At 42.2% G+C, this 12,353-nt stretch overlaps 1 protein-coding gene across 9 annotated transcripts in view; it reads right to left on the bottom strand.

Annotated features, from left to right (window-relative positions):
- Nucleotides 1–12,353, bottom strand: part of cadps2 (Ca++-dependent secretion activator 2) — a 133,750-nt gene that overhangs the window by 48,296 nt on the left and 73,101 nt on the right. For all 9 annotated transcript variants that reach the window (XM_072671339.1, XM_072671357.1, XM_072671347.1 and 6 more), the window contains exons 9-12: nucleotides 8,357–8,423; nucleotides 8,041–8,149; nucleotides 6,600–6,809; nucleotides 1,610–1,737 (exon numbers count right to left, since the gene is read on the bottom strand). In XM_072671339.1, coding sequence (XP_072527440.1) covers nucleotides 1,610–1,737; nucleotides 6,600–6,809; nucleotides 8,041–8,149; nucleotides 8,357–8,423 — 514 coding nt within the window. The remainder of the gene's footprint in view (nucleotides 1–1,609; nucleotides 1,738–6,599; nucleotides 6,810–8,040; nucleotides 8,150–8,356; nucleotides 8,424–12,353) is intronic.

Genomic DNA, 12,353 nt, shown 5'->3' with positions numbered 1-12,353 from the left:
TATGTACACACATCTCAGTTTCCTTTCTCTCCCCTTAATAGAAAGCCACACACACACACACATTCACACACCCCCCACAGATGTCCTTGTCCCAGGAAGCATGGGAAAAGCACCACATTCAGGTGTCCTTTGTGGCTCGCTGTGGTCTGAACAGAGCTTTTTGCCATCCACTAAAGTTTGAACAAAGGCCTTGGCACCCTTACAAAGAACCAAGCACAGGCTCAGTCATACAGCAGACGGCTACAAAATATAAGCTACTCACAGAGAGCAGGTACACACACACACACACACACACACACACACACACACACACACACACACACACACACACACACACAAACAGTGGGGAAGACAAAAGCACAGGAGCGTTGAGCTGTTTGTTGCTCTGCTATCATGTCGAGCAGATGAGAATTAGAAATTTAAAAAAAATTGATTTTCTGTATCCTTTAATAGAGACCTATTGGATCATCAATATATCATATTTTCACTCTTGAAACGAAACCTGGCATGTCTGAAATAGCTGAAATATATGTTAATGAAATTGTATTTCTTTTTGTTTGAGTATTTCTATTGGCCCATTAACAATGAACTTCTAATGCAATGTAAAGGACAGCTGGTTTTATCAAATGCTGTAAAATGAAAAAGGAATAGGGTTATAAGGTCTTGATATAACAGCAAGAACACACACTCATACACACCTTTATATTAAGTCATACATACGAATCCCTCCAATATGCATGAACAGTGTGCGTTGAGAAGTGTAACGGAGAGAACAGGGAAGATTTGCTGGTGCAATGCAATTCCAGCCTCGTTCCACATTCATATAAGCACTGTAACTCTCAGCACGGCTCTTTTCTACAGCGCACGGAGACGCTCAGCAGCAGTGCAGGGAGCTGGGTTTGCTATCCGGGCTGTATTGATTGGAACCGTTTATCTTCCTCTTGAGCGTGAGCTCTCACTTAGCCTGAAGGGCCACATCCCTCCCCTGTGGACATTTAACCCCCCCCCCCCCACACACACACACACACGCGCACACATACACACCCAACCCCACGTCCCCAAACACTTACAGATAAACACACACACTCTGATCACCTGCAGCACACATTGGTGGAGCTCTGTAAGAATGTCCTCTGTTTTTTCAATGTATCAGAGATATTTGTGCTGGCAGCTAAGAGCTTTAACCCACTGCCACTTCCTAATCTACATTTCTGTTGAGTAATTTGACACCTCAGTGTGTTTCACTACTTAAATCTTTTCTATGAATATCTTACCACATTTGCTCAGTCATTCTCTTTTGTTCCATTTGAGTCTAAGGCCATGTAGAGGAGGTCAAAGTAAAAAGCACAATAAAACCCTCTGCTATTACAAGTCATATATTACTAAAGCTGAAGCGAACAGGATTAACCTTAACCCAAACTCTGTCTCATGTTCAAGTCCATGTGTGCACTACCCCCCCCCCAGCACCCAAACAACAATAACACACACACACACACACACACACACACACACACACACACACACACACACACACACACACACACAAACACACACACACACACAAACACACACACACACAAACACACAAACACACAGAGGAAGGGCTCACCAGGCAGGAGAAAGAGTCATTCATGCGGTGGACGAGTGTGTGTTTCTGCAGCGTTCGGAAGAGGCTGGCGTGATCGAAACTGCAGGGAACTGCAGAGATGAGCTCCTCCACTCCTGCCTTCTCCAAACCTGAGCCACAAACACACTCCCTTCAGCCTGAGCCATAACCATACAACACACATGTATATATATACACACACAATGACATTTTCTATGGATTCACATTTCACATTAACCACAATACCTCACAGACTCCACACAGTGAGTCTAGTTAATGTTGTCTTCTGTACTTGGTCTTCTCTGTGCAATGGCATTGCACTGTGTACTGTACATACAGATAGAGTTTACGTGTATATAGATATACATACACCAATCAGCCATAGCATGAAAGCACAACTGGAAAGTTAGGTGAAAAACATTGATTATCTTCAGTGGCATCTTTAAAGCAGTGGGATCTATATTTTAATCAGCAAGTAAACAGTCAGTTTTTGAAAGTGATGTTTTAAAAGCAGAAAAAAATGGGAAAGCATTAGAAATCGACCAATATGGGTTTTTATATAACCAATGACAATGATTACAGGTCAGGGTAAGTGCTGCCGACGTTTTGGACGATATCTAGACGTTTTCTGCATTATTTGCATGCTAAAAGGTCTCCTTAATAATAACAACAAGTGGATGCACAACATTTCTGAACTTATCATCATTTATTGAACATGAAAAAATATAAAAACACACACACACACACATACATCTACATACACATATATATAGCGCACTTGACTTAGCCTCATTAAAAATGTGTGTATATATATATATATATATATATATATATATATATATATATATATATATATATATATATATATAACAGCAGCAAACCCCTCATTTTGGAGTGAAGGAAATTCTGTAAACATTACAGAACAACATAACAAGGAATGTGCTTTAATTTGAACTCGCAGAGTGGTCAGTACCTACCAAAAAGTGGTCAATAAAAGGTCTACCGGTGAACCAGCGTCATGGTCATGGCCACCTAAGGCTTATTGATGTGATCCAAGTCCCACCTCACACCTTACAGGATTTAAAGGATCTGCTGCTAATGTCTTGGTGCTAGTTACCATTTAGAGGTCTTGTGGACTCGAATGGTCAGATCTGTTGTGGCGGCACAAGGGGAACCTATTCAATATTAGGCAGTTGGTGGTAATTATGATGTGACATGATATCAATACATATATATGCACATACATCTGTCAGTTCATGTGCAGTGCCCTTCCAAAAATATTCATGCTACAGACAGAACTAGAGGTAGTATGGACTATGTATGTGAATATATATACACACATACACACACACACACACACACACACACACACACACACACACACAGCTCACGCTTCACAATGTTCTGTGAATGACTAAATTGGTGTTTGCTTGCATTGGCATCATCATCTTCCTGTATTTGCATGTCACCTCTTTTGGCCAAAGCTACTGTGACAGTCAGTTTCCATATTTCAGCAGTAAACATTTGAAACTGATGAGCCCGCTCAAACACATGGGAACTGTCATGAGAAAGCTGCTGCATTGTGAATTTTTCTACAATTCTGTCTAACAAACAGAATCTGCCCATCTCTGTATCTCAGTCAGGAACTGCTAGTATGTTAAATCATTTTCATAAGCCAGAATCACTCAATCAGTTCTGAGAATGATTTGAATACACTGCTGTTATTCAAATGCAAGCTTCACTTTGGCACCAGCAAAAGAACATGATGGCCTGTAGATGACTCCTGAGGGCTGTGCGCAGAACACACCAAGCTCAGATACAAGTGATGGTCATTCTGCTGAACCATTTTGACTGAGGCTCGACCTTGAAGAAGGCATTACACCTTTGTAAAGGTTCGATAGATATGAGAAACGTGTCTGTGTGTGCCATCTGTCTCTACGCATTCCCATATGCACTCTGTGTGTGTGTGTGTGTGTGTGTTTTTTTTAAATAAAGAACAAGCAGATGGGTGGTTTTGAGAGCGCACGCATCAAGTCGAAAAGAGAAAAATGACACACACGTGCAAGATGTTGGAGGGTATGGGGTCAGGTCAGCGTGTGCGGGAGAGAGAAAGACTGCGGGAGGAAAGAAAAGGACGAGGGAGCACTAAAAGTGTGTCCAAGTTCATTTCCAGTCTTTTCATTGCGCTCGTCACACACGTCCTGAAAACCGGCTAATGGGGGACCCATCAAAAGCCTAACACTCGCTGCCGGCAATCGAAGAGCGTGCATATGCGGAGCGTGCATTCGCCCCGGGAAGACCACAAAAGACCAAGGCTTTTGAGACGCATCTCCTGACGCCTGCATGGCCAGCGGCACCTTCCTGAGCCGGGCATTAGTGATTGCTTTTATTAACGCTACCATTTTTGGCATGCCGACGACTTTGTGGACGCTTGTATGGACAGAGAAAAGCCCCATGTGTGCCCAGGAGCACTGTGGGCATCTGTTAGCTCCCCCTGACCGCTGCTTGTTAGACAGTCGCAGTTCTCCGATCGACTCGCAAACACTTCTTCTCTCTTCTGGCCCGGAAAAGTGTCCGGGTCTCTATTGTCCCCACTCACTTTAATTCCGATGTAGGTCATATTACATTCATTACTACCAAAGCATCAGCTCCTTAATGTCATTTGGAAAAGGAAAAGGGGGGCGGAGAAATGTTTGGGTGGGTGGGCTAGGGGGTTAAAGAGATAAAGAAACAAGCAGGAGAATGAAAGAAAGAACACAAAAGGAAATATAGATTAAATGCAGAAATAAAGAGGAGGGAAGCTTCATATTGATCCATGAGGCGCGAGCCTGACAGATCCAGTTCGACTGAAGAAGCATATTGATCTGTGTCAACTTTAACTTACAGCTATTATCTGTGGACGAGGAATGGGAAAGGAGGAGGTGGAGTGTGTGTGTGTGTGTGTGGGGAGGGGTTGTTGTCGTCTTTAATCGGAGCTGAAGGGCCAGGGCATGCCACCCCGGTCCAGAAGAGGCAGGCCATCTCCCGTTTCCTGTCTTCATGGCAGCAGTCACATCCATCTGACACGAGGCAGCAAGGTGGACAGGAGCTTTATGACAGATATTAACACAGCGCTGAGCCCATATCACAGGTACGGCCCCCGCCGGTCACTTCAGTGCAAGCAGCAAGAGTTTGAGGGACAGATGAGCCCAGACAGACGGGACATTGGGATATCATGGCGTGGACCCACACGTCCACACACACAAAACGGAATTCAAACCCCTGCTGCAGGAGCTCATCTGCGACACTCATCTGGGCTATGAGACAAGGGGTCTGCAGTGGTCATCGAAGAGACTAAGGCAATAGGACAGCACAGACCCTGACCAAGCTTTATTCAACATATAGGCCTCATTGGCACATCAGGAATCCATGTGAATTCATCTTGGTAAAAAGTTAAGCGTCCAAAGGAATTAACTTCACCAAAGTTTAACATTTTAGAATGTTTTTGATGGAAAATGCACATATGCACTTTGAATCACAATAATTAGTGGTTTTAAACCTGTCATTCTAAAAGATATAGAGGTATTTTTAAATGTGGCAGTGAATACAGCCTTATTTCATTGGGACACTTTTTTTTTTTTCATCTGAAGGACAAACATGGCTGAAGAATGATTTATGAACTTTCCATTTTGGCCATTTTTTCCCCTGCAGCAGTTCTTGCAATGGTTTTGTATAGAATCAAGACAACTCAAAGGACCAGGTTAAATGGTTCTTCAAATTCAGGGAAAATGTCCTGTGGTTGGTTTCTCTTTTGAGAAAAGTGAGAGTGTGAAGATTTCAAATCTATTGAAATATCTGTTATAATAATGCTTCTTTTGTTGCACTGCTCAACAAACCCTTTGTATCACTTCTAATTTTAAGACTGTACCATAGAAAGGACATTTTGCTTAGATTGTACTTTTACTGAGACCTCTAGTGAGTCTACAGATGTTTAAATGACCTCTTCTCTTCAAAAGTGCTGTTTTAGTTGGAGTAACACTTACTGTTCATCTGCACATCCTCCTTCAAACTATTGTGCCTTGCTTTTCAAAAGGCTCAGGCTTGAAAAAAAAGATTTAAAAAGTGGCATAATTGTGAGAGAGAGAAAGTAAAAATACTGTATGAGCTCCAATGCAATGCAATAAATAAGAAGGTGGAGGGCCTTGGAGATGTAAGAGAAGATGCACATTTTTATTTGGATTGAACTTTTAACAAGAGCACGGGAAGATGTAATGCATTTGCAGAGGTGGAAGTGCAGTGCTTGCCCTCACATTCTGAAATGCTCGCATGTCTGAGACGCGCAGTGCCGCCTTTTATTCTGACCATTGTCCAACATTATTCTGCGCAGCGCTGGATGCAGAAGAGGTGTTTGGAGGAAATGATGGTGGCAACACTAAAAGGTACATGGGACTGAGGTGAAATTATAATTTGTTATTTCTTCTTTGAGAGAGGCTTAAAAAGCACGGTTCTCACCGGCGTTCAGTTATGGAATGTACCCTTTATAATATTCCGGTCATGAATAAGCTATTATAGAAAGGTTCTCTGGTTATCCAGGCTGTGGAGCAAAGTGAGCAAATTGTAGCATTTGAGTTTTTGCAAGTGGTATTTCATTCACTCTGTGGCAGTGTTTGGGTCATTTAAGCCCCCCACTGACATTTGTTTAGAGTGTGTGAGCGCGAGAGCTGCAGCCCAATGGATCGATGGCCAGCCAGCCAGCCATCCACCACCACCCCCAGCCACCCCCCACCCCCCCAACTCCGCCACCCGCAGTATTGAAAACTCCTCAAAGGAACGGCTCCATTCTAACTGAAAGAGGGGCTTTTAGCCTGCGGTGAAACACATTAAAGTAAACAGGAATCTAAACAAGCAGACAAGAGAACAGAGAGCAAAGGTGTGAAGTTAGCGTTATAAAAAAAAACAAAACAAAAAAAAACACACACACAACATCTCATAGATTTCAGAGGATGCAACCTACTGAGTAATGAAGCAGGGCTGTCTTTCTGGATGCTGCCTCCTCTGCAGTTCTGCTGCTGGTTCTGGGCGGGTGGTACTGGCTTGTAGGACTGGCCTGTGGCGCGGTACATGGCCTGTACCCACAGCATTCGGTCAGACTCATCACTTGTGGCAAATACCACCAGATCCCCTTCTTTGACCGCACTGAAGAAAGCTTTACCTCCCTGAAGACCTGCAGGAGATCAGATCTGCACACTAGAGATGCTCTGTATGCATACAACACTCTGTCATAATCATATTTCCTACACATTGTGATCATGACATGCTTTGCAACACTTAAATAATTTCGAACCAGAATTATTTACTAAAGCAGAATCACAAATTTCTTGGCTCATCCAGGCAGCCATGGTAATCCATCCAGAAAGCATGAGGTTTCACTGACCTGCATATTGCTGCCCTATGTGAGATCAGTGTTGCAAAGGCCAATACAGCAACAACCATTGACAAACTATATACGGAAATAACCTAGTCCACATTATTTATAAAGACACTTCAATACATAGGCATAACACAGATAGATGTATGCACACCCACACGCATGAGCATACATTCAGATAATGCAATGCTTTAAATAGATTCTTAACAGAAACTTACAAACTTTTTCACCTTCTCTCTAACTCTTGGCCTGCTGAGGACCAACAAAAGATCATCATCTTTGCGAACATCTCCTTCAGTGGGACAAGAACAGAACAGAGCTATGCTACACAACACTGCCTGGCTGTACAAACTGATGCACCTTTGCTTTTAAAAGGCTCAGGTTTGCATGAATAAGTAGCAAAATGTTTCTGGGAGGTAAAAGATGCAGGGACGTTCAGCTGGTACTTGATAGGAATTGAGGTGATTGTTAGCAACACAATACCAATACTGAACAGAACGTGCACAAAACAGGCAATTTTTATAAGTAGTTAAATTAAAATAATAAGTAAATTAAAATAGTTAATGGATTTTCATTGAATTAATTCATTCTGCTAAGTTTAGAATGTGCTCCAAATGGTTCTTTGAGCAATACCTTAAAAGACACACTTTTGATTCCATAAAGAACCACTGTAAAAGATTATATGTGTGAATTTGTTTTAAATTGGTAAAGAACCATTACATAAAGAGAAGGTTTTTTGACCCTACGTGGTTCTTCACGTTTACATATCTGTATTAAAATGGTTCTTCATGGAACCAAAAGTAGTTCCTCTTTAGCATCACTCAAAGAACCCTCTGAAGCGCCTTTATTTCTTGGGGAATATGGTTCCAGAGAACGTAAGTACGAGATGCAACCATGTTACCAGCTTTTGCACAGACAGACTGGTCAGATCTGGATCAGTGTAACACTTTGCCAAAACTGTGTGGCTCTGATTGAACTGAGCAGTAAGCGGCACTTCTGATGTTCCTATAGTAAGAGGAGCAGCTACCTGGCTGTGGCTCTGAGTAATCCACCGTGTAGCCGTCCAGCTGCATGAGTTCCTGCGGCTCCGACTTCTTCTCTCGGTAACTGCACATGGCGAATGTGTACTGACTGACCTGCAACACAACACACCTTTCACTGACTCTGTGTGGCTCTGCTTTCAAACAGGCCACAGCAAATGAGATGATTTACTGACATGCAACAGCTCTGAAGGCGTCTTGACTGCTTGAAGGACAGGGCAGAGCAGATTTAATGAACCTTCATCTCTCTCTTTCACAAGGTCAAAAGGTAATTAAGTGGGCTGGATTAATAAATAGCCTCACCTGAACAAGAATAAAATATCGCCTCTTCCATCGCTTCCACACTCTTTGTCCTAATGCATAGAGATACCTTCAGAAAGAAACCAAAAACATTACGCTATCAGACTGAACAAACACGCTCGCACACACCCGAATGTATTCAATAGGTCCAAACAAAATGTTACGAAGAGATTTGACCTATAACCTTTCTATAACTTCCGATTGTTCTGGCTTTATTAAACCCATTTAGACCTGCTTTATTTAGCTCAATTTGAAATCATCCCAGCCAGGCAATTCTATTATATCATTCTTTTCTCTTTACCACACATGGCCAAATGAGAAATGAGGGGTGCCACTACAAGCTCGCATTTTTACTTAAACAAAAAGAAAGATCAGGGTAGAAGGAGGCTGTAAGCGATGAGAAATCAATTCAAGGCGAAAGGCTTTATGAAAGGGAGGCAGTGCCTGTCTGTGGGGAAGAAAGGGAGGGAAGCGTGTCCAATGGAGCTGGGTTAACATGTGGCAGAAGAAATCATCCACTTGTGAAAATGATTTTTGGTTCACTCTCTCACACCTTTCATACACCCACGATCCCATTTTGACGCCGTCAATATCCCAGCGGTGGAGGGTCGAGGAGACCCTGGTTTAGCATCCCGGCCGCAGGCACTTTCCTGCCGGTCAGCCGGCAGCTCACTCAACTGACTGGTGCACCTGAGTGTGTCTGCCATTTTAGCCCCTTTAGCCCAATCAACAAATGTGTCAACAAACCTACCTCAGAGGACAACGGATAAAACAAAACAAAATAGACAGTTAGATATATATAGTCAGATAGCTATATGGACAGATATTAAATCTGACTGTCTACAGGAATTAGGGAGCCTTTGTTTACTTATTTATTTGTTGAGAAAGTGATTATGAGCATATTATCATCATTTAGGACAATAAAAGAGCACAGAACCACATTTCTGTCCAGCACTAAATCATTTTACAGCAGTTCAAGGCTCAAAAACGTTTTACCAGCCAAGATTGAGACCCAACGGCTGTGTCTACACTTTCACAGTCCAGCTCTAGTCAAATATCTGTGGTACCCGTAATTACCAACTTCAGCCCAGTGGAAATTCTCTAAAGCGCAAAGCGAGGAGAGAAAGCAGCCGAATGAGAGAAACGAGCTGATGCTTCATGTCCACCAATAAACTTGGCAACAGTGCCCGTGTGTGGCCAGCTAGCATAACTACAGCTGTGTGTAATTTCCTTGTCTAACTCAAATAACAGGGGGTTAGCTGGTAAGCAGTAGTTCCATTCATGTTAGACCACCCACTGTGATATAGTTCAATATAATATTAAAAATGTTATTTTTATGTTATGAATTATAGCAGAACAGGGCACACAGATTTCCAATGAAGCCAAGAACTCCTTATATATGTTATGTTTAACAGCCAAATAGACAAGGTCAGTACTGAAACCTCCACTTCGCCTGACTGACCACCCCCCCCCCCCAAAAAGAAAAACTAAGTAAGACAATAAGACAATATGCAATCAAGTCTTTAACAAGTGCAAGAATAGTGCTAAGTATTCTTAAAAGAAATTAGTTTTCAGTTGACGTTTGAAGACAGCAAGCGACTTTGCTGTTCAGATATCCAGAGGAAGCTCATTCCAACATGCCAGGATAGAGTGTGATCTGTGCTGTATCCCTCTCTACTACAGGAAACTGGGAAATATTTAAAGACAATGCGGAAAAGCCTAACAATAAAAACATATCTTAATCAGTCATCAGAATTGTATCAGCATTTAACATTTTACACATATACAGTAGTTTCACATGTGAAATGTTTGAACACCACAAGTCTTAGAAGTCGTAGGCTGTCACTATCGATTTCCAGACAATGCATTGCTACTACACTATACAACCAAACGGTCATGAAAGTGATCTTCCTGCTTATCAAATACACTACTATTTTAAAATAGTAGTAGGTGTGTTAGTATTTCAAGAAACACAGATGTTTATGAGCACAACACATGTGTGACCATTTATCCTAGAGTAGCGTACAATGTCTATTACATCAAAATAGGGGAGTAAATTAAGTCTTAAGCATTGAGTTATGAACTATATCATGTCATACAGGATTTTAATTCATATTTTATGAAGAGAAATGGGATTAACAAATGTTTACTGACAGCACCGCACAGCGCAGTGTGAAATATACTGCACTACACACAAACAATGTGCTTCTTTCATCTTTCAGGTTTGTCAACATGCAGTTAAGTGCGTAAAGGCCTTAAGCGAGCTCGTCATTACTGAAGCCGAGTCCTGTTTAATGCGCTGGCCATCTGTGGACGAGGACAGAAAGAAAAGAGCATTAAAAGACAAAGCGAGCGTGTCGCAACCCCAAAGTGAAGGACGGATCAAACGATAGTTAGAGGGTCAACGGTGAGAACTGAGAGAAAAGAAGTGAAGGAGCCCTGACCCGTGTCTTTTCTGCTTTTTTACTGACGGACAACATGATGGTTCTACAGTTTTACGAAAACAGAAAAAATGTAGTAGAAAAAAAAAACCCACATTGACAGTCCGACAGGGGGGTAGAGATTGAGCAAGAAAGCCAGAAAGAAAAGGAGAGGGAGGCAGACAGACAGACAGACAAAAGCTCGATCAGCCCGAAGCTGGCGGCTGTCCCGCTCTGAGCCGCAGAGGGGTCGTGCTGCCAAACTCAATAAACTGAATAGTTCCCCATTCTTCACTCTCTCCACTGCTAAACAGATGGCTGCTTTTAATGGGGAGCATTCAACCTGAAAATCCTCTTCCAATCTTTCTCCTTCTTTTCCTTTATGTATGAAAAGTCCTCAGGTGTGTGTGCACGCCTTACTGGCAGAGTCTGGAGCTGACCTGGCAAACGCTTGAAATTCTACGGAAAAGGAGGTTGTAAAAAAAAGAAAAAAAAAGAGGTTGTAAGACGTTGTAATCGCTGATGCCGATCTGAAGGCTCGGAAGATGTTCCTGAAGGACTTCAAATGACATCACTAGCAATCAGGCTGTGTTTGAGCTACAGCATAAGAGGAAAATAACATCAACTCTGAATCAAGTGCCCTTGCAGGGCTTTTGCACAAGCAGCCCCGGATTAGCCAGCCTTTTCATGGGCTTTATAATAGCATGTCATGAGTTCAGCGAAACAGGTGATGGATCAGCACCTGACAGTGGTTGCCATACTTACAAGAAAAACGCTTTTTCTAGCAGTGTGAAAATTACACTGGTTGCCTTGGAAATCACAAATAACCTTCAATATCAACAGAAATTCTCCCTTGACTCGTGAGCTCAGGCAGTCAAAGAAGCCAATTATCTACATTAATAAGGGAAATAAATACAATAATAGCCTACATTAGTGTGTAATCATCAGAGAACTTATATTTTAGTGTTGTTATAAAGGTTTTTATCAAATAATCAACACATAATGACCATGAAGCCTGAGTATGAACATGAATCTTCATACATATTGAACCAGGGTTGCTTAAAAACCACTTGTGAGGTCAGATACAAAATGGTAATAACCGACAGAAGGGGCTTCTTCCAATTAGACTGGGCCTCGCACTGTGCAGCTCTATAGACAGAGCCTGCTGGGCCTCCTCCATAATTAGCAAGCTAATGGCAGAGGGCCGACCCCCTGACCCAGCCAGGCAGACAGAGAGAGAACTGCAGCAGCCTGCCCACCTCAGCCCTTTCAGTAGACTCACTTTATGGGAACTACAGGAACTATGGGAACTGCCACAACCCACAGCCATGACTATTCATTAGCCGGAGACCAGGGTAAACCTTGTAAAGGATAAAAATGAGAATCCATATTGTCCAATGTAAGATATACACTTTGCATTATGTGTAGATAAAGCAAATTAATCCTTCGGAATTACCTGGATTTCTGCATTTTCTGTATTACTAATAAAATGTGGTAATAAATGAAAGCTTTTTTGCACCTAGGCATGATTCACACTAACCAAGGATTTGTCTTTATTTAATGGACAGATCATCTGTGAA

The sequence above is a fragment of the Salminus brasiliensis genome, chromosome 2, assembly GCF_030463535.1.
Source record: "Salminus brasiliensis chromosome 2, fSalBra1.hap2, whole genome shotgun sequence".
Classification (NCBI taxonomy): Eukaryota; Metazoa; Chordata; class Actinopteri; order Characiformes; family Bryconidae; genus Salminus; species Salminus brasiliensis.
Note: the sequence above shows the minus strand (reverse complement) of the source record. Positions and strands in the feature narration are given on the sequence as shown.